The 23,211-nt window shown below is 38.8% G+C and overlaps 2 protein-coding genes across 2 annotated transcripts in view; both read left to right on the top strand.

Annotated features, from left to right (window-relative positions):
* pias1b (protein inhibitor of activated STAT, 1b) overlaps positions 1 to 19,197 on the top strand; it is a 24,902-nt gene extending 5,705 nt beyond the window's left edge. The window contains exons 2-14 of the mRNA XM_073853608.1: positions 3,334 to 3,778; positions 9,923 to 10,007; positions 10,325 to 10,372; positions 10,665 to 10,755; positions 11,545 to 11,679; positions 11,779 to 11,884; positions 12,283 to 12,356; positions 13,407 to 13,567; positions 13,676 to 13,806; positions 13,883 to 14,085; positions 14,406 to 14,541; positions 14,876 to 14,916; positions 16,507 to 19,197. Of these exons, the coding sequence (XP_073709709.1) occupies positions 3,334 to 3,778; positions 9,923 to 10,007; positions 10,325 to 10,372; positions 10,665 to 10,755; positions 11,545 to 11,679; positions 11,779 to 11,884; positions 12,283 to 12,356; positions 13,407 to 13,567; positions 13,676 to 13,806; positions 13,883 to 14,085; positions 14,406 to 14,541; positions 14,876 to 14,916; positions 16,507 to 16,824 (1,974 nt within the window). The 3' untranslated portion in view covers positions 16,825 to 19,197. The remainder of the gene's footprint in view (positions 1 to 3,333; positions 3,779 to 9,922; positions 10,008 to 10,324; positions 10,373 to 10,664; positions 10,756 to 11,544; positions 11,680 to 11,778; positions 11,885 to 12,282; positions 12,357 to 13,406; positions 13,568 to 13,675; positions 13,807 to 13,882; positions 14,086 to 14,405; positions 14,542 to 14,875; positions 14,917 to 16,506) is intronic.
* rxfp3.3a3 (relaxin family peptide receptor 3.3a3) lies at positions 18,638 to 23,211 on the top strand. The gene is given in 8 exon segments (XM_073853940.1): positions 18,638 to 18,659; positions 20,442 to 20,531; positions 20,534 to 20,575; positions 20,578 to 20,598; positions 20,601 to 20,711; positions 20,714 to 20,868; positions 22,934 to 22,981; positions 22,983 to 23,211. Coding segments are annotated over 8 exon segments (642 nt in total). The 3' UTR covers positions 23,136 to 23,211.

The raw sequence follows: 23,211 nt of genomic DNA, 5'->3' as shown, positions 1-23,211 counted from the left end.
TAAGCTATACTCTCTTGCAATTGAACGTGAATACGTTTACTACTTAAAAACATCAAAGCTAAACATCATATCTAGTCAAACCGCATAACGACATCGCTACAAATACAGTATGGAATTAATATCAGGGAACATCAATAGGCTACGTTACCTTGTTTCAGCGACGCTTGGTGAAACAGCAGTGGATGTTTTCTGTTCAGATGCTGAATGTAATGTAATGATAAGAATGTAATGATCCCAAACTTTAGACATTCTCTCTCTGCCGTTTATGGAAATATTTCCTCTCCGCCATCGCGCCAACTAAATTCAAAATGCCCGTGTGAATCAGATCTCGCCGCGTGTAGTGCGCGTCATAGAAATTTAACGAGGCTTCGAGGCAGAATTTTTGCCTCAAGGAATATTTTGAATCGAGTTATTCGAGTAACTCGATGAATCGTTTCAGCCCTACTAGCGTGTGACATGCTGTTCTATTGTGCTGGTGAACAATCTCATTTTCATTGCGTCTAGTAACGATTTTCCTGATCTCTGCCTTATTCAAGTTTGCAAGCAATTCTTGCCATGAATGTTGATCTTTTGTCAAAGGGGGCTGTACGACAACTTCTTGTTGCGATGACACGCACATCCTAACTACGACATGCCCCTTACGACATTGTTTCTGCCATTTGGTTCACACAGGACGCGTAAATGTTACGGCAATGTTACTTGGTCCTCTTTACGGAAGCAGTCCCAGAATCAATACAGGCCATGTTTACACAGAAGGCACGTTGGCAACATAATGGGATTTTTCTGGAATCAGTGTACAGTGTGAATGGGGTTATAGTCAGGTCATCCTATTGCCAGCATGTGAGATTGCAGAAACTATTGCGTTGTAATAGTTTGAGGGTCGAAAACTCGGTAGTAGTATGAATGGCAGGTGGAACCGTAGCAAAAGTTATAGGTTTTATAAAAATGCACTAATGTAAATGTAGACTGAGAGTAGCAGAACAGATTTAAAAACTCATGAGGTTTGAGGTTAGGATTACATAAAGATGAAGCTGATGGTCCACTTCTTTTTCCTTTATCTTCATGGTGGCCCTCATTAAGACAGTGAGCTTATCCTAATAGCTCTAAATATGGAAGGGTTTTGCTCAAGCTCCCTTCAGCCTCTTCCATCTGCTGGCTGACATTGGCTATACAAGTAACTCTGAAAGGTTTCCACAAAGCAAAATCGGTTCCAGATCCAGTTTAAAGTCATGATGTTTGCATAAGACGGTGTTCTTTCAGGTTATGTAGTCTCAGTTAGGTGGTGCTGTAGTATTTTTTCATATTAAGCATCTTGGATTCATGGGTTCCTCTTGATCCACCTACTTTATGGCCATCCTCACGTCATCTCTTGGTTTACACTGGAGGCCATTCCTCACTATAATGGTTCAAGAGCGAGTCTCACATCACAAGTGATGAGCAACATTGGAGTTGCATGTTTGTGTTAGGGGGTTGGGTGGTAGAAGTAATAAAGAGTGTTTGTCAGTGTTTGTATGAACAGTCCAGTTGGTACTTGGCAGTAAACTGGGCATGGGACTCTAAGAAATATGAAACTATACGTGTCTGCAGTTCTCTGTTTCTTTTGTTATGAATATTCACTGGTTCAGACCCAGGTCTGATCTTCCCTTCCTCCACTATCTTACCCTCTCACCTCTTATAGATTTTAATAGAATCTAAATGCCGGGTAGCACCAACACAGACACATATATATCAAAATACCCTGGAATGGTGATGATTTGGGAGGTAAAGTTTCTAACTCTGAAGACTATAAGAGGTGGTTTTGAGCCCACACATGATGGTGTCACTATTTTCAAACACACGTGACTTGGTATCATATGAGGTACATCTGAATTACAGGTCTGCCTTGCAAGCCAAGCAACAAAAGTATACAGTTTCCATCAACACAATACAATTAAAAGAAATCCAAAATGCATTTCTCCCCCCTTAAAAACTTGACATGATCTTGATAACAAACTGATTATATTTTGACTAATGCTCTTTTCGAGCATGCCTACAGATTGATGGCTTATAATAAACACTTGTCTAACACTAAGCCTGGAGCTAATTTAGTCTTAGCTGACCTACATTGTGTAGAGCATATAAATAATAAGACTAAGGGAAAGTTTCCTAGACAGGGTTTAGATTAATCCAGGACTATGCTTTAGTTATATTAAAGCATTTAAGTAGGTTTTACAAATGAAGAGTTTGGTTTCAAAACCAGATAAGGGGCCATTCACATGTCGTGCTTAAAACGCGTGGAAAATGCTAGGCGCGTAGGTTCTTGTCACATGACCTGCGGTGCACTTGCACCATTCTGAAAAGTTGAGATGTTTTTAACTCGATGTGTTGCGGACACGCCTAGAAAAAACAACCACGTCTCTTCCATTACGAGCATGCTTACCGCGCACCTACATTTGAAATAACGAACTTGAGCGTGCAAAATATGTGCAAAAAAGCTGTATTTTTTGTTATGAATGCTTAAATCAAAACAAACCAACTGCAGTTTAATTAAAGGTGCAGTGTGTAAATTTTAGTGGCACCTAGTGGTGAGGTTGCGAATTGCAACCAACACCTCAGTCCACTGCCCAACCCTCGCTTTTGAAATGCATAAAGAAGCTACGGTAGCCACCACCGGACAAACATTTCATCGTCGGAGAGAACTTAGTAAATCGTTTTGTCTGTTAAGGGCTTCTGTAGAAACATGGTGGCACAAAATGGCGACTTCCATGTAATGGGACCCTCTGTGTATGTAGATAAAAACGTCTCATTCTAAGGTTCAATTTAAAAGGTCTTTATACACCCCTAATAATATAGTTTTGAATATTATTTTGCATTTCTTTCAAGAGATCCTTCTAAAAATTACACACTGCACCTTTAATATTAAATGGAAACAAGATTTTTGAAAAATGATGAAAACCGAGTTACCTGGTTTTGGAACCAAACTCTTCAACTGTATCTTACAAAAACATTACTGGTGTGCATCTTGAGACATCGAATGGCACTGATATATTTTCAAATTTTTTAGTTTAAGCTGCTTTCAGTCAAGACATCTCAAACAAGCAAGTCACACTTATGTAAAAAAGAACTTCAAACAGTTGACATTAGTATTAATCTTTCACTATTTAAATGTGACAAACAGATACAGAATCTTTTTATTTGTGATGAACGCTTTGGCTGTTTGCCATTTTTTTGAAACAGGCTTTCTTTGAGGCTTAAAGTAAATGTGTTTGCATTGTGCTTGCACTGTTTGCATTTTCAATGTTTACATTTATCACATCAGTTATCTCCTGTTTCCTGTCTTTTTGTAAAAAACAGCAAATGGTGATGAGCCTTCGTGTCTCAGAGCTTCAGGTTCTCCTGGGATACGCAGGTCGTAACAAACATGGACGAAAGCACGAACTCTTGACCAAAGCGCTACACTTGTTGAAAGCAGGCTGCAGCCCCGCCGTACAAATGAAGATCAAGGAGCTCTACCGCCGCCGCTTTCCCACAAAGATGGTATCTCCGACAGACCTCTCCCTCCCGGGAATACACGCCAGCTCTGGTGGGGCTCCCGCGGGGCTGCCCGGCAGCCTTGCCCACTTGGGATTCGATGGGCACGGCTCACCCTCTCTACTACCTGTCACACTGCTTGGGCCAAAGCACGAGCTGGGCCTGCCCCACCTGCCCTCCACCCTACACCCAGTCCATCCAGACGTCAAACTCCAGAGGCTGCCCTTTTACGATGTCCTCGATGAGCTGATCAAGCCAACCAGTTTAGGTAAATAATACAGGCTCCACCTTAATCCTCCCACGCACTAATACAAACATAAATGTCCTCTTCTAGTGATTTATGGCTTATCAGACTGGACAAAGGCCAAGCTATATTTAGTCAACATGGTTTTACTAAGACTCCAAGGGCAGTATTAATAGAAGATATTTCATTTTGCATGATGTGAGAGGTTGTTCCTTTATTCTGTCTGTCATCAGTTTTTGTGTTCTACGAAATCGAACTCCATGAACTTTGTTGTTAGTATAATGCTCTACTAGTTGATCTATAGGCTCTCTTAAGTATGTTTTTTTTTTGGGGGGGGGGGGGGTGCAGGCTTTATGCTCTTTAGTGAAGCTTGGTTTTGTTTTTGAGATTATTGGATCCATTGGATCTGCAATCCAATCCATTTGAGAGTAATTTGATATTACATTCATGTCAAACGGTTTTCCTTTGGAGGGACATAAGCTACAAATTTAAGGTTTAAGAACCATTTAGGCTAAACTCTGGTTGATTGCTTAAAGCTGCACTATGTTACTTTACGCATGTTTAGAGGGTTGAAGTCAGATGATGTCAAACTCGCATATCCCCTGAAATTGTACCCAACTGCTCAACTTATAAATCATTATTTTAAGCGTACCGTTGCGAATCGAGGTAAGCTAAGGAGACTGTTTTGAACACTGGTTTGTATGCACTTGCTTTTGCTGTTTTTTATTTGTTTTACCTAGATAAAATAAGGATTGCAGCTTTAATAAAATGAGTTGCAGTGATTTCATAGCCTGTCTAACACCAGACCAGTCTCATATGGCGCTTTTCCATTGCATAGTACCCTACGGTTTAGTTTAGTTTGGGTCGGGTCAGCTCACCTCACTTTGGCGTGGTTAGCTTTTCCATCGAGTTTGGTATCACTTCGCAGTGGGAGGGGTTATAGGCGTGTCATTATATATGCGCTGCCTGCTGTGACATCATACAAGTGAGAGCGTCGTAGTATTTTCCCATACATGTATTTATTTCTCAGTCCGCCACAAAATTAAAATTGAACACCAAAAAAAGAAGTTTGAACATCGCATGTATCACTATATCTCTGTCTCACATGAGAGTTTCGGTACAAACACCCGCGGCGTCAGCCGACGGCGCTCCGCGGAGCCTCATGTAGGTTGCATTTAAGCATATATAATCCTGACGTGCTCGTCGCAAATGTTCCGCCACAAATTGCAAGTCTGGAAAAAAACTGTTATGATGTCCCTGTTTCTCAACCTGTAGACGTTTTACATCGCTAAATAGGAGTTTGGGAACTTATAGCAGAGCAGATGACAACATGTTTGCTCGAGACAGCGCAAGCTAGCATGAAGGTAAAGCTAATCTTTTACATTATAGCGATGACGTGACGATTCTCTCAGACCAATCAGTGATCTACAGTGTTTTTGCGTCACATTTGGTATCAGCTCGGGTCGCTTGGAACCCCAACCGAGGTGGTACGAAAAAAAGTATCGGGTACTACGTACTGCACCCAATGGAAAAGCTCCCAAAAGTAAGCTGACCCGACCCAAACTAAACCAAACCGTGGGGCACCATGCAATGGAAAAGCACCAATAGAGAATGAGACATGGTCTGGGAACCACATGTTAATTTTCTTGTATTTGAGGCGTGGTTACGAATGCCCAGAGCCATTTATTGGGCTCTACAAATGTCTATCAAATGCATCTGTATGTAGCTCGTAGCCAATCGGTGTGTCGCATAGACGTCGTCATTGTCGTGCTGCCCCCTCCCCGTTCTGTGATTGTTTCCCTATTTCAGGGGCAAAATAGGTCCATTCTAGACTTGCAGCGTGAATAAATTTGCGCGCAAGGTAGCATGGGGAAACCCAGGCTACATATCCCCTGAAATTGTACACAACTGCTCAACTTATAAATCATTATTTTAAGTGTACCGTTGTGAATCGAAGACAGTTTTGAACACTTGTTTGTATGCATTTGCTCAGTAACTGTTTTTTATTTGTTTTACCTAGATAAAATACGGATTGCATCTTAAATTAAATGAGTTGCAGTGATTCCACGTGTTGCTGGGTGAACGTGCAGCACTTTAAATTAAGTCTTGGTTCTTAACCAAGGCTTAGCTCATTTTGGACTATGGAGCCAAGTTACTTTATTTCAGGTTTCATTATATTGTAAGTGCTCTTACAGAGTTCAATTCGAGTGGAGTTTGTTAAATAATACGTTTTTTCTATGCATAGCTAAGGACCCTATGACAGTAAATTGCTTTTGAAGCAACTCCTCAAGTCCCTTCGCATTGAAAAATCTTTCAGTGGCGATGTAATGAAAATGAGTTATGAATTTTGAATGAAATAGTTTGAGTTGAAAGAGCAAACAATATTGTTAGAGTAAAGATTAATCATCTGCCATCTTTTCTCTGTTAAACTCCTCAAGTGGAATAGATTTGCCTCTTCACATGACTACTCAAGTGGTCAATCTGAAAAAAATACACCTCTTATTTCAGTCTGATGTCTCTTTTATTAAGTTCAGCCATCAGTGTGTGCTGTGTGGAGTGTCTGTACAAGTGCAGATAGAGCTTCCTCTTATCTTTGCTTCTTTTAAGGAGATTGGATTATGTAACGTTGAGTTATTTTGGGCTCTGTTTGACTTTGAACTTAAATAAACTACACTTAAAAAAGCCGCACATAAATTTTTACTCTCAAGAGAAAAACATTCGTCTTGTCAGAAGAATCCACTATCTTTTAAACATGGATTGTATTACTGCTACTCCTGTAAGAAGCCTGTTAAATTTTGTCAATACTTTTGAAAAAAAGCTTTTACCAAGTCAATCCAAATGTAGTTTTACAGTTTTTAGACTAAATAAATGGGTGGCACAGTGGCTTGAGTAGCGCTGTTGCCTTATAGCAAAAGGTACCTGTTTCGAGCTCTGGCTAGGTCAGGTGGCCTTTTTATGTAGAGTTTGCATGTTCTCGTGTCACCGTGGGTTTACTCACGTGGTTTACGTGGGTGCTCTGGTTTCCTTCCACAGGCCAAAAACATGCAAGTTAGGTGAGTTGGAAAAACCAAATTCCCACTCCCCCAACATGTGGATCAACTTGTGTATGGATTAACCAGTTCTCGCCATGAATATAGCCATCAATGTTGGAATGGCATATGAATAATAAAGAAAGAAAGAAAGAATTCATTTTAAACAAGTTTTTTAGGGTTATCCTGTATAATAAAACCTGACTTCTCTCAATAAACATGGCCATAGAAGCTGGCATGGAGTTAAAAAGAAAAGAAAAATAAGCTTTGTTGGATTTGTTTTACAGTGTCAATGGCGCTTTTCCATTGCATAGTACCCCACGGTTTAGTTTAGTTTGGGTCGGGTCAGCTCACCTCACTTTGGCGTGATTAGCTTTTCCATTGAGTTTAGTATCACTTCGCAGTGGGAGGGATTATAGGCGTGTCGTTATATTTGCACTGCATACGGCTGTGACATCATACAAGTGAGAGGAGAGCGTTGTTCTACATTCCCATTTATTTATTTATTTCTCAGTCCGCCACAAAATTAAAATTGGCCACCACAAATAGATGTTTGCACATCGCGTTTATCACTACCTCTGTCTCACATGACAGTTTCTGTTCAAACACCCGCGGCGTCAGCTGACGGCGCTCCGCTGAGCCTCACTGAAGTTGCATTTAAGCACATAATGCTGACGTGCTCGTCGCGAATGTTCCGCCACAAACTGCAAGTCTGGAAAAAACTGTTAAGGTGTCCCTGATTCTCAACATGTGGATGTTTTTTATCGCTAAAAGGGAGTTTTGGAACTTATAGCAGAGCACAGATGACAACATGTTTGCTCCAGACAGCGCAAGCTAGCCTAGCACAGGTAAAGCTAATTTACATTCTAGCAATGACGCTGATAGTGACGTTTCTTTCAGACCAATCAGTGATCTACAGTGTTTTCGCGTCACGTTTGGTATCAGCTCGGGTCGCTTGGAACCCCAACCGAGGTGGTACGAAAAAAAGTATCGGGTACCACGTACTGCACCTAATGGAAAAGCTCCCAAAAGTAAACTGACCCGACCCAAACTAAACCAAACCGTGGGGTACTATGCAATGGAAAAGCGCCATAAGTCCCTTTAGGGAAGTCGCAGTTATTTCAGTTCTGTCTACTTGAATAGGTAAAGATAGATATCTCTAAAATTACATGCTTAAAGCACAATTAAACTACATGTTTCTGACCAACAATTAAACATGACATCAGCTGTAACATAACTTTTGCTTCTCAAGCTTAAATTGCACAAAAAAGCCTATTTTTGAGGTCGCGTCAAAGCTGCTGTGCATTGCACATATTGGCAAGTGCCTCACGTGAGTTTGCATAGAACCTTATTCTCTGAGAAAGGTCAGTCTTTATTAATTGATGATTGTTTTTTATCTAGAAGGCGGGACTAACCGTTGCATTCATACTAGAACAGGGATGGGCAACTTCGGTCCTGGAGGGCCGGTGTCCTGCAGAGTTTAGCTCCAACCTTAATTAAACACACCTGAAGCAGCCAATTAAGGTCTTACTAGGCATACTAGAAACTTCAGGACCGAAGTTGCCCATCCCTGCACTAGAAGTATTGCTTAGTCTTAGTCTTAGTTTGACGTTATTTTAAATTTTTTTCTTTTTTTGAATTCATGCATTTCATTTAGTTTTCATTTAGTCATTAACTCTTTCCCCGCCAGCGTTTTTTAAAAAAAGTTGCCAGCCAGCGCCAGCATTTTTCATGATTTTCACAAAAGTTTAGTGCCTTCCAGAAAATGTTCTTCTTTAAATATATAAACAAACAATATATCAGATGAAAGAACAGACCCTCTGCTTTCAAACAAAAAAAAACGTTTCATCCTACCTTCATTAGTTCTCTTGTAATCACCTCTCAAACATTGGTAGGTTTCTTCAAAAACACCCAATTTTGAGCAAAAAGCTAAAATAATTCCATTTTTGCGAAGGACTTTTGATAGAGATCAGATGCAGAGCGATCTTTAAAACATACACGGAGTTCTTTCTCTTTCACGTGAGGCGCTACTTCCGGGGTGTATAAGTTGCGGAAGTGGATAATAGCGGTATTGCGGAAAGACGGAAAATCTCGTCATTGGCGGGGAAGCGTTTTCTCTTAATTGGCGGCGAAAGAGTTAACTCTTTTGCTGCCATTGACAAGTTATCTCATCAATTAAGAGAAAACGCTTCCTGCCAAAGATGAGTTTTTCCGGCTTTCCGCAATACCGCTATTATCGAACTCTACTGCACTTCCGCAACTTATAAAACCCGTAAGTATCGCCCCACGGCAAGCAGCTGCATGTCCATGTATGTTTTGAAGATAGCTCTGAATCTGATCTCTATCAAAGTCCTTCACAAAAATGGAATTATCTCAGCTTTTTGCTCAAAATGTGGTGTTTTTGAAGAAACGTACCCATATTTGAGAGGTCATAAAAAGAGAACTAGTGAAGGTAGGATGAAAACTGAGGATCTTTTCTTTTATTTGATATATTGTATGTTTTTATATATTTAAAGGTGCAGTGTGTCATTTTTAGAAGGATCTTTTGACAGAAATGCAAAATAATATACAAAACTATATTATCAGGGATGTATAAAGACCTTTCATAATGAATCGTTATGTGTTTATTACCTTGGAATGAGAAGTTTTTATCTACATACACAGAGGGTCCCCTTACATGGAAGTCGCAATTTTGTGCCACCATTTTTCTACAGAAGCCCTTAACGGACAAATTTTTAACTAAGTTGTCTTCGACGATGACATGTTTGTACAGTGGCGGCTACCGTAGCTTCTCTATGTGTTTCAAAAGCAAGGGATGAGCAGTGGACTGAGCCGTTGGTTGCAATTTGCAACCTCACCATTAGATGCCGCTAAAATGTACACACTGCACCTTTAAAGAAGGCATTAAAATTTTGTGAAAATCATGAAAAATGCTGGCGCTGGCTGGAAACTTTTTAAAAAAACGCTGGCGGCGAAAGAGTTAAAAGCTTTTTATTTTTTTTTTATTTGACTTTAAGCTAGTCTTCAAACTAAGTAGACCATTGACACTTATTAAAATCTTGTAACGTTTTCACATTTTATTTGCTTTAATTGACAGTGTGATGCTCTAATTTTTCCACAATTGTCTTCTCTTTTACAGCCTCAGACAGCAGTCAGAGGTTTCAGGAAACGTGTTTTGCTTTTGCGCTCACGCCTCAGCAAGTTCAACAGATCAGCAGTTCAATGTAAGTGCAGGGGAGGGATATTAAATGACATTGTTTGATGGTCTAACGTGCTTCAAGTGTTTGAAAAGGTCCTAACTCATTTCGAGCTTAGAATAAATATGTAACCCTAGCCATTTTCAACATCAGGTCCATGAAGCCCCTAAATTAAAAACAGCTGCTAAATGGTTAATCTTGCCTTATTAGCAATATTTCTCTTGAGCTGAATACACTAGAGATTATCAAACGTTTCCAAGCGGTCCGGTAACATGTTTGGTATGCTTTTCTCTCCTACGCTCTCTATCACACATTCCTTTTCTCCCACCCTCTTGTCTCCCTAGGGACATCTCTGGGACCAAATGTGACTTCAGCGTGCAAGTACAGCTAAGGTATGATAAGACAATCATTTTCTCAAAAGTTTTACAAAACTCAGTTTGAGCTAAATAACTAAAACCAGTGGTGCAACTATTTGTTATTGTTTTGTATTATCTCAGTATCTTATAATTTAAAATAAAGCATTCTTTGTAAACGCTGTGCATGCCATTGAATATTGTGTATTTTATTTAGCTGTTTGTAGTTTCATGCCTCCATCTGAAGAGCTTTCTTTTGTTTTGCTTGCTGAGAGAGTCTTGGAAGTCTTTCCCACACATTCCTAACAGAATCTCAATGCGTATTTTTCAGGTTTTGCTTATCTGAAACAAGTTGTCCTCAGGAAGACCATTTCCCACCCAACCTTTGTGTTAAAGTGAATGGAAAACCCTGTAACCTCCCTGTGAGTCTGGATTTTTTTTTAGTCGCACATCAGCAAGCTCATTTTATTCTACAGCCAAAAACAAAGAGAAAGGGTCGCGTATATTATGTGTCTTTAAGGACTATAAAATTACGAGTTGTATACAGTGTGACCCTGGACCACACAACCAGTTGTAAGGGTAAATTTTTTTTGAATCGAGATTTATACATCATGTAAATAAGCATTCCATTGATGTATGGTTTGTTAGGACAATATTTGACAACAATTTGAAAAACTGAAATCTGAGGGTACAAAAATCTAAATATTTATATTGCATTTAAAGTTCAAAGTCCAAATGAAGTCCTTAGCAAGGCATATTACTAATGAAAAGGTTCAGCGCTCTCTACTGGCTTACAGTGACATTGTGGACTGAATAGGAAGTTTTTACATAAAAACCAAACTTATATGGGAAATCCCCAAAGAGCAGATGGCAACAAGTAGTTTGTATGCGAGTTTCAGGCCAATTTTGGTTGCGGGTTTTGCTGCATTAACTCACAAAAATAAAGTTTTGATATATTTACGAAAGGAAATTTACAAATAATTTTTATGGCACATGATCTTTACATAATATACTTATGATTTTTGACATAAAGGAAAAATTGATATTTTTAACCCATGCAATGTATTTTTCCTTTTTGTACAAATATACCTATGCGACTTACAGCTGGTTTTGTGGTCCAGTGTCACATATTTTATTAACAATTATTTTAAGAAATCTTAATATTTTAAGAATGTTTTTCAATTTAACTTAGTTTTGTTGGATGTCTTTAGGGTTATCTTCCTCCCACCAAAAATGGGGTGGAGCCAAAGCGACCGAGCAGACCCATCAACATTACCTCCCTGGTCAGGTTGTCTACAACAGTTCCCAACACCATTGTTGTATCATGGACGTCAGAAATCGGAAGGGTAATAAAATGTTATGTCTGTAAACCTGTAAATTTAGGAATGCTTTTTGGTGCACCATCATAGTGCTTAAAATAAACACTGTGTTGTCTATACATACAGAGTTACTCCATGGCAGTGTACCTCGTCCGACAGCAGTCCTCCTCAGTTTTGCTACAGAGACTACGGGCAAAAGGCATCAGAAACCCAGACCACTCTAGAGCGCTCAGTAAGTTTACATTCTGCTTATAATATGTAAATAAGTGGTGTTTTCTTAGCTAAATATATTTTTTGAAGAATATGTGGAGATCACAGATATTTACTGTCATGGAAACATCTTTATTGCAAATAACTTCTTGTAAATAACATAATGAGGGTGGGCTTGCAAATAGGGGAAGGTGCAATACATTGCATTATACTTATGCACATGACAGATACTTTAATCTTAAGTGACTTGCAGGGTATTTAGGCTTTAAAATTTAAACATGTTTTCTTTTCTTTGGGATTTAAATCTATGACTTTGACATTGCTGGCACCAGTTGAGCCACAGGAAGGCCTCAAGTGATTCTTAGTCTGTGAAATGGCTAATAATATGATTGGTTATATGTCCTGTGCTTTTTCCCTCAGTTAAAGAGAAGCTCACCGCTGATCCTGACAGTGAGATCGCCACCACCAGCCTGCGAGTCTCCCTGCTCTGTCCAGTATGTAATGGACCCTGAATGAAGTCATTGTTATGTCCACAGGGCTCCTGATAGACATTCATTTTTTTGTCTTTACAAAAGGATTTCCATATTGCATTCATGGTTAATTAGTAATTTGACATGGAACAGACATTGATCCAGCAAAAATCAGATATTTCATTATAAAGTAGAATCATCATACAGCTTAAAGGATTAGTCAATTTTCTGAAAGAAAAAAAAATCCAGATAATTTACTCGCCATCATGTCATCCAAAATCTTGATGTCTTTCTTTTTTCAGTCGAGAAAAAAATATGTTTTTTGAGGAAAATATTCCAGGATTTTTCTCATTTTAATGGACTTTAATGGACCCCAACACGTAAAAGTTTTAATGCAGTTTTAAATTGCAGTTTCAACGCAGCTTCAAAGCACTCTAAACGATCCCAAACGAGGCATAAGGTCTTTTCTTGTGAAACGATTGTCATTTTTGACAAGAAAAATAAAAAATATGCACTTTAAACAAGTGTGGAGAAAGAGGACCGTTCCGACGTGTTTATGTGTCGAATGATACTTATTAATGTCTTTGTGTCAGTTTATTGTTTAAAATGGTGCGCAAATGTGCATTTCATATATGTAACATGTGACCTTTCCACGGCATTACACAATTATGTGAGGTCGCGCTGGTGCGCCACAGGACCGGAGATAGACGAGAAGTTTTAGTCCAAAAATGCATTTTTTTTCTTGTCAAAAATGACAATCGTTTCGCTAGACAAGACCCTTATGCCTCATTTGGGATTGTTTAGAGTCCTTTGAAACTCTGTTGAAACTGCAATTTTAAACTGCATTAAAACTGTTACGTGTTGGGGTCCGTTAAAGTCCATTAAAATGAGAAAAATCCTGGAATGTTTTCATCAGTCTTTTCGACTGAACAAAAAAAGACATCAACATTTTGGATGACATGGTGGTAAGTAAATTATCTGGATTTTTTTTAGGAAAATGGACTAATCCTTTAACCAAGAAGTCAGCAAATTGCATATAAAGTATGCTAATATTGTGTGTTTGCTTATGTGTAGCTTGGAAAAATGCGTTTGACGATTCCCTGCCGATCACTGACCTGCTCGCACCTCCAGTGCTTTGATGCTACGCTTTATATCCAAATGAATGAAAAGAAGCCCACCTGGGTGTGTCCAGTCTGTGACAAGAAAGCCCCATATGAGCACCTCATCATTGATGGGTCAGCACTGCTTTTACTTTTACCCTCATGTAATTTATTGGTGTCCACTTGTATTATAAATAAGTGAGCATATGCCTGTTTGCAAGTTCTGGGAATTTTCCTTGTTAGGTTGTTCATGGAGATTCTGAGCAGTTGTGTGGACTGTGATGAGATTCAGTTTAAGGAAGATGGCAACTGGTCTCCCATGAGATCCAAGAAGGTGGTACAGGAAGTGTCAGCCTCGTCAAACGGGATTGATGGTATAATTACGAAAAATGTTATTTGAATATTTTACCATTTGTCACTGCATTAATGTTGTATAATCTTCTCTTACAGATTCTTGTCGGTCGGTTCTGTCAGAACACAGAAACAGTTCGTCCCATGGTGGCAGCAGTAAGAAGGTCGAGGTGATTGACCTGACACTGGACAGCTCCTCGGAGGAGGAGGATGATGATGATGAAAATGATAATGACGAACCTCCACCTAAAAGAGCATGTCCATCTTTATCACCGACGTCTCCGCCTGTCAACAAAGGAGTGAGGAGTCATTCTAATTTATACGTTTTGTTATCATTGTGTGTAATGCAGTATAACATTTCTTTTTGAAACGAGACATAGCTGAGGGAATTAGACATTGACTTGTACGGGGGAAGTACTTTCAGATTTTCACACTTTAAATTCCACTTAAAATATAAGAACGGGTTGTGAAAATTTATTCTTTATGGCATTTGCCAACAAATAATTTCTTTTAAAATAATTTTTAACCCCTTAAAATTCAACTCAAAAACAAAAAGCTAAACATGTCACATATCTTTGGAAAGTGATAAGATAAGACAGGTATGTTTTTTTTCTACAGAGTGTTAAATCTACATCATCAGGCATCTCCACTGGCACGAGCGCCCAGCATGCCTGCAGTGGAACCAAACTATATCCCTCCCCCTCCTCCTCTCATCCAGGACTACCGTCACTATTACCACACACCCAGTGACCTGTCAGGTACCGGCATCATTCTGCTACTAGAACACAACATGTTTTTGTTTAAGACTCAAATATGTGGTCATCTGATATTCACTTATTTTAGGTTTCTGTTTGGGGTTAGTCTTTCCACTCAAATTTATGCAGATTATTTGAATGTAAATATATAAATATGTTTAATATAGAAACATTTTAGTAGTCGTCTCAGACTTCTGGTCCTCACTGTAACTGTAACACTGAACTTTGGCATAGTTGCTTAATTCTGTCCTACTGATATCTATGACATTAACCAACAGTTTTATCTTTGAGGTTTGATGATCTGCCTGTTTTAAACATAGCTCTGTTTTATCTACAGATTTGAATTTCTTCTCATTTTTACAAGGTGACAATCACCAGGTAAGTTAACTCATTATAAAGCATTATAGAACAGCTAGAGGGCAGCATTGTGCATAAACACAAGCAGTGTCTGTTTCCAGACAGGTATTATCCTAGTCCCAGACTAAAATGCATGTTTTTGCAACCTTCATTTAAAAACATTTTGCACTATATATACATACACTCACCTAAAGGATTATTAGGAACACCTGTTCAATTTCTTATTAATGCAATTATCTAATCAACCAATCACATGGCAGTTGCTTCAATGCATTTAGGGGTGTGGTCCTGGTCAAGACCATATCCTGAACTCCAAACTGTATGTCAGAATGGGAAAGAAAGGTGATTTAAGCAATTTTGAGCGTGGCATGGTTGTTGGTGTAAGACAGGCCTGTCTGAGTATTTCACAATCTGCTCAGTTACTGGGATTTTCACGCACAACCATTTCTAGGGTTTACAAAGAATGGTGTGAAAAGGAAAAAAACATCCAGTATGCGGCAGTCCTGTGGGTGAAAATGCCTTGTTGATGCTAGAGGTCAGAGGATGAATGGGCCGACTGATTCAAGCTGATAGAAGAGCAACTTTGACTGAAATAACCACTCGTTACAACGGAGGTATGCAGCAAAGCATTTGTGAAGCCACAACACGCACAACCTTGAGGCGGATGGGCTACAACGGCAGAAGACCCCACCGGGTACCACTCATCTCCACTACAAATAGGAAAAAGAGGCTACAATTTGCACGAGCTTACCAAAATTGGACAGTTGAAGACTGGAAAAATGTTGCCTGATCTGATGAGTCTCGATTTCTGTTGAGACATTTAGAGGGTAGAGTCAGAATTTGGCGTAAACAGAATAAGAACATGGTGGTGGTGGTATAATTGTGTGGGGGATGTTTTCTTGACACACTTTAGGCCCCTTAGTGTCAATTGGGCATCGTTTAAATACCACAGCCTACCTGAGAATTGTTTCTGACCATGTCCATCCCTTTATGACCACCATGTACCCATCCTCTGATGGCTACTTCCAGCAGGATACTGCACCATGTCACAAAGCTTGAATCATTTTAAATTGGTTTCTTGAACATGACAATGAGTTCACTGTACTAAAATGGCCCCCACAGTCACCAGATCTCAACCCAATAGAGCATCTTTGGGATGTGGTGGAACGGGAGCTTCGTGCCCTGGATGTGCATCCCACAAATCTCCATCAATTGCAAGATGCTATCCTATCAATATGTGCCAACATTTCTAAAGAATGCTTTCAGCACCTTGATGAATAAATGCCACGTAGAATTAAGGCAGTTCTGAAGGTGAAAGTGGATCAAACACAGTATTAGTATGGTGTTCCTAATAATCCTTTAGGTGAGTGTATCTTAACAAATATCAGTGCCATTGTTTTGTCACAAGATGCACACCAGTATTGGTTTTTTTTAAGGTATATTTGTAAAAACTACTTAAATGTCCTAATATAACTAAGGCCTAGTCCGTGTTAAATTTTTTGTAGACTGGGAGTCACAATAGACATAAAAATAAAGTACAAACAGCTGTTATTAAAAATCAACATTATCAGTAGTCTTAAGTGGTTGTTTTTCATCTCTCTCTCTCTGTAGCATTATAACATGGTCATGGCCGCTGCGGCCGCCGCATCAGCCTCCGCACCCGCATCAGAAGACCACGAGCTGCTGCTAAACCGTTTCATGCCCTACGGCTCCTCTCAGCTGTTCCTGGAGCAGTCGGGGACGGTGCCAAGCAGCTCGCTAGTGCCTGCCAACGGCAGCGGGGGCAGCAGCAGTGGGAGCAGCAGCAGTCTGGTGTCCTCCAGCAGCCTCCGAGACAGCCACGCTCACAGCAACGCCTCCCGTTCACGTTCAGATGCCGCCGCCTCTGTCATATACGGCTCCATCCCAGATGTCATTTCACTGGACTGACCGCAAGGGGGTGCTTGGCACACAGACTAGCCTTTATCACGAACCGCAGGAGGATGAAGAAGAAGCTTGTGCACTCATGATTTAGACATGAATGAGACGGAAAAAAAAGAGAACAAAGACTTTTGTAAAGAGAAGAATAAAATTGCTGTGTACAGAGAAGAAAAATCTATTTTCAGTTTTACTTTTGTATATAAACAATAGGACGCTGCCTACCCAGTGAGTGACTTCAGTTGGTATTTTCTTCATGGATACTGAAGATATTTTTCACTGCTCTGTGTGTTGTTTCTGGATTATCTTATTCTGTACCTTTTATACTATTTTATTTCACCTCGATTATTTCAGTCACAGTAATGAAATGGCAGTCATTTTCATTTTTTGTTTCTGTTTAGTCATGAGACTTCAGCCCTCAGTCATTGTTTGAGGGAATGTCATATTATTTAATGCCATTATCATGTGCAGGTAATTTATTATTGCTTTTAAGTTATGTAGGATGTATGCTGTACAGAAGCATTCCCTTATGCCAACACAGAATCTAGCCACGACATGCTTGACGGAGGTCACATCCTATTCCAGTCGCACATTCTTTCTCATCCTTTCGCACATTATGCATACAAGTGGTGGATTTAAAGAAACAGTCCTCGGATTTCTTGCTTATTTGCTGTTGTATGATTTTTCCAATCGTTTTTTGTTCTTTATTGCTCGTCTGTACTAATCATGAAGTGCGGTTTAGAAAAGAAGTTCAGGCACTATAGCATACCTCAGTGGTCTGTTGGTTCCAGATTTTACCTGAAGAATAATCAGAATTATGTTGCAGATATTTATGTGAAAGTAAAAAATAATTATTTTAGACGGGGAACTCGAGGAGGTGCATCATGTTGCGTACCACCATACCAAGGTTTATTGCAATTATGTATCTGTCAATCATGTTTAAGTGTGAAGTGGCTTCACTTTTAAAAGCTGTTACTAAAGTCCAGCTACTAAAGTTTAGATTCCCAGATGCACTAGGTGGACATTATCATCATCATCTAGAATAGGGTATCATTGAAACCACTGCTTTTTGACTTTTTTAATTACAATGACCATAAATGTCTATTATTATCATTCAGATTTAGGTGATAAGAATCAAAGAGGATTTGACAGTTTGCATTTTTATTTAAATATTTTGGCTCCATACACTGAGATGTAGTCCTAATTTGTTAAATGTAATTGCAAAACAGATTGTTTCTGTGTAATGTCATATTTTTTGCAAGGTTTTTAGTTCCCTATCAAAGGCCTCAATCAGCTGCAATTGAAATTGGAACAGACTGTGATTGGTAACAATAACAGGCATTATCTGTGACCCCCTCCAGTTAGCTTTATAGGTTTTCAAAGTGCGTTTGGAAGGTGACCTTATTGCAACATTATCTGTGCTGTCTGTTTTTGACTGTATAAAACTGAATTTATTTATTTTATCTATATATTATATTTTTACTATTTGTTTGATCATGCATTACTGTCATGCATTTACTTCATAATTATTTTGAGAGCTCTTAACACATGCTTCGCATTGTACAAGTATCTAATTGTGTCCCTGTCTCTCATTCTCTCATATTTTTGTACGATATGAGACACCTGAGGCATTAATTCCACAATGTTAATTGCTGTGTCAAATTCAACATTTGTTGAAATTAAACCATTTAAAGGATAAAAGCTAGCCGAGTGTGAATATCCTCTGGCTCCATTTTGATACGGCTTTGATAGAGCAGATGACTGTTTTCACATTATCTAGGCATTGGATACTAATGGTTAAGTAATTATCTTCCTCCATTAAAAGATGTCGTCTAATGTTGATGAAAGTAAGCACATACTTTTAATCACATTGACTAGATTGCAGCCAGTACGCAGGACAGCCCACTAACCTTCCTTAATGGGTGTTTGCAAGTCATTTAGTCTTTAACTGAGTTTCAAATGAACATAATTGGATTGAAGCATCAATGCGTGTTTAATTTAAATATATCCTTTTGCACTGAGTTACTTAAGTCACAAACTATTTTGTACATTTGGCTTCTCCAATTTGGCTGTTTTTGCATTGAAATAATACATTTCATGTGCCCCCTGCATCATCATATCTGTTTTGTCTTTGAAGTATACCACTAGACAGTCGATTATAGTTGTACCACTAACTGGAAAGTATGAACTCTCTGCCTTAAGTTCTTCTTTTACTGTATGGTACGCTATGGAAAATCATTATGTACAGGAAACCAATACCAGTTTGTATAAAATATTATATGAATAATTTATTATTTGAATTGGGATACATTGTTTACCTAATGAATGTTACTTGTTTATGTAGAAAGCGGTTTAGCTGTAATAAAACAAATGCATTCAATCTTTTCTATTTGTCTTATCTGGATTTTGATTCGTTTGATACGTGTTATAAAATGCAGTTTATTTTCTATGATAAACAAACCAACAGTGATAATAGGGAATTTATGCATCTGGTTTTTGGTAAAAGCAGTGCATATACATTTTATTAATATGTGCTTTGAACCATGGTGACCTTTGCGTTGCTAACTCGGATGCTAATTTAGATGCTCCTGGTAAACGGCCTATACCTGGCTTCACTGTTAAAGGAAAACACCGCCGTTTTTCAAAATTTTATGTTCTTACCTCAACTTAGATGAATTAATACATACCTATTTTTTTTCAATGCATGCACTTTTAATCTTTGTACTACAGCGCTTCTTGAATGTGTTAGCATTTAGCCTAGCCCCATTCATTCCTATAGCTCCAAAAAAAGTTTTATTTTGTGCCACCATACTTGTGTAACTACTCATGTAACAGTCTTTAAATAGGGAAAACCTGGAAGTGTTTGGGAGCTTTTAAATTCATCCCTGTTTGGAGCCATAAGAATGAATGGGGCTAGGCTAAATGCTAACACATTCACAAGGCACTGTACAAAGATTAAAAGTGCACGCATTAAAAAAAGATAGGTATGTATTAATTCATCTAAGTTGAGGTAAGAACATAGTAAAATATGGAAAAACGGTGGTGTTTTCCTTTAAGTTACATTGATCCAGCCGCACTTCTGGGGTCTCATTTATAAAGTGTGATCTTCTATAAGAAAAATTTGATGGGAGAATGGGCTTTCAGGGTGGGATCTGATTTATGTGCGCACACTTGCAGGGGATCTGTGATTTATAAAGAAAACATTGTTTTATACGTCTTAATAATTTTTGACATTTGTCATTTTAGGCTTTAGTGCGTACGTAGACTTTTAGTAAGGATCCTACGCACAGTTTTATAAATAAGAGACCACGGATGCGCACTGTTTGTAATGCGCAAAAGTAATCGACCCTCAGCTGTCATAATTCGAGCTAGCCAATTTTTGCATTGCATGGGCGGGTTATACCAAGGCACTAGTTTTTAAATAGCAGTGCACTTCTTGATATTCCAGCACAAGCGCGCTGGCTTCAATGAAACAGAAAATTGACATAGCGCGCCAGATCATTGAGTCAACGCGCGCAGTGGATGCTAATTATGGGTGACATTTTCAACAGCCGCGAGGTGTTTAACCAAGCCCATCAGAGTCATGTCACATTTGGAAATCTTGAGGACATTGACGTGATCGCGAAAAGGTGCCCTGCCACTCAACTGCTCCGTGGCTTCAGTGACTAATACCCGGGTCCGTCCACCAGCACCGTGCTGGTCAGTCAAATGGGTTTGCGCGCCTTATGGGTCGTTGCAACAGTTGTCACCGCTCCAACATGGCTAGGGAGAAACTCTGTTTGCTTAAGTTGTTTGTTATCATATTCAAAAAATCCTGGTTGCTTTTGATCTTCCCATGCTGATTATTTCAGTGTCCTATCTAATGCTGCTGAAATTTTTGGGCAAGAGAAGTCTAAACAACAACCAAAACGCAGGGTTCGTGTCAACAAATCCATCACAATTGTGGTGCTCTCGTTTTTTCTCTGTTGGATGCCGAACCATCCGATTACATTTTGGGGTGTGTTGGTGAAACTAAAAAACGTCATTTACTGGGATGAGCCATATTATATTGTTCATGTGTCATTCTACAGAAACGTCCACTTTTGGTATGTCAAGATGTCTTCAAATTGATTTCTTTTTCCAACTTTTAAACTTAGACCACATTATTAGATTACTCTTTGACTTTATGAGTACACACAAATGACAGCTTAATGATTTTTATTTTTTGTGCTCTTGAACTTAAAGACTGCATACACTATTTTTTGTCACTGGTGTTACCTCACTTCTTTAGCAATATTTAAGATGTTTATGAAATATTATTTATGATTTTTTCAGCTTTCAAGGAACCGTATGTAGGATTATGGCTAAAACTGATATTGCAATCACAAAACTTGTGGCCAAAACTGGTACTGCAATCACACAACTGGTGGCAGAGTTCTCAACAGGCCTGAAAATTACAACCCGACCCTAGCCCGACACATCAACGTGAATTATCTGTTCGAACCCGACGTAGGCTATTATCATGACCAGCAGACGGGAATTCAAATCAACCTTTAATGTTCACGCCTTTTAACAATACAAACAACTAAAACAATAAACCTTTAATATAAATAATAAATAAAAAGAATGCAAACATGTACCCAGCCAGTGGCTTTTCCTCCTGTAGCAAGCAACGGTGAATTCACCTGCGGCAAGTTTACTTTTCTCCAACTCTTTTTCCCCAGGCAACAGGCGTGCACGCAGTGATAGCAATAAGCTCTGGGGCAGATCTGCAACGGATCCGCTCTGAAGCCGACAGCTCCGATCTGGATCCGTTGCTGATCCGCCCCGGAGCTTATTGCTATCCCCCGTCCATCTCTGTGATGCACGCGCAGCAGCCAGACCAGACTTTCTTTACGGTGAACAGCAGTGATGATTAATATTTTTTTCACTGAGCGGAAAAGATTAAGCCAGAGGATCTACCCGACCCGACTCATTTGCTTATATTTTTGACCCGAATCCGCGGGTCCCGTCTGGTTTGTCGGGCCGGCCCGACACGTTGAGAACTCTAGTGGCCAATACACAACATGACAACATAAACATCAGTTGAGGGCTGCAACTCCACTTTTTTAATGACAATATCCTGGCCAGACCACTGTTGTGAGTGATATAAGTATTTGAAATGAAAATGATTTCTTGTCTAATGACATATCAGGTCCATTTTATTGATGTAATTTTCTTACATACTGTTCCTTTAATTCTTAAGTGTAGCAGAATTCAATGCATTTAAAATTATCAAGTCACATGTGAAATTTTATTTAATGTGAAAGAAAAAAACAGAGTAACACCAGTGACACAACAAATCACCAATCACTGGTGTTACCCATAAGGAAGGTAACACCAGTGACAGTAACACCTGTGACAATTTTCATGAAAACTGCTTTTTACTAAATTGCTGCTGCAAAGTATCAAACCACATGTTGTCAATCATTTTATACTCACTAAATTAAGTAATTTAATCCATTTGTATTCTATTTTTTTTTGCAATTCCCAAACAATAAAAGTGGTCATACCAGTGACTTAAACTAAAAGCTTCATATGAAATCATGAGATAAATGAAAAGATTTCTGATAATAACTGAAAAGAGACAGTGGACTTACCAGGGGCTTCTCTTCATAGATCTCCGGGAAAGTGAAAGAAGGAAGTCAAGTGATGTCATCAGTGTAATTTTTATTTAAAAATAAGAGCTTTTTTGTGAAACGGTAACACCAGTGACACAACTCCAGGGGACCACTACTTTCATTATATATTTTATAATATTTATTTAGCATTTTGTTTTTTAATGTAATTTACATCATATATTTGATAGTTATGGACACATTGTATTTTAAGTGGAAGAAAACACTGTTTTTGATCTCAAAATAGCCTAAAGCATTTTCCCTCTGTACATCGCTGTGGGGACGAGCACTTCTGTGGTGCTTGGAATACTAATTAATTAATAAAAATCTAATATTGCTACATTGATGGCTCAAGAAGGTGTAATTGTTCAAATAACATATTGTTTCATTTTAAAATTTTGAGGGAAAAAAATGTAACCCTAAAGTGTTTTTCAAGTGTAATATTTCTGTAATGGCTAGGGACAGAAAAATGGACATTTCCGTAGAATGACCCTCATACTTATGTATTCCCTGTGACTATTTGCTTAGCTCATAACTAATAGTTGTTGTAATCAGTTTATATATTGCTTTACAAGATGGGCATTGAGAGAGAAACTAAAACAATGTTTGTCAAATGTTGCACCTTGGTTTTTGACCCTGTCTCAGAAAGCTGGGAGCTGCTATAAATGCATAGGCTACATTAAATAATGTCGTTTCATTTAGAAAAAAAATAATTGCCTGTCATTTATTCTGAATAGTAGTAAACACGCAACATGCGTTGAAA

This window comes from Misgurnus anguillicaudatus, chromosome 15 (genome assembly GCF_027580225.2).
Source record: "Misgurnus anguillicaudatus chromosome 15, ASM2758022v2, whole genome shotgun sequence".
NCBI classification, from domain to species: domain Eukaryota; kingdom Metazoa; phylum Chordata; class Actinopteri; order Cypriniformes; family Cobitidae; genus Misgurnus; species Misgurnus anguillicaudatus.
The sequence above is the reverse complement of the archived record's forward strand: the minus strand, read 5'-3'. Positions and strand labels throughout refer to the sequence as shown.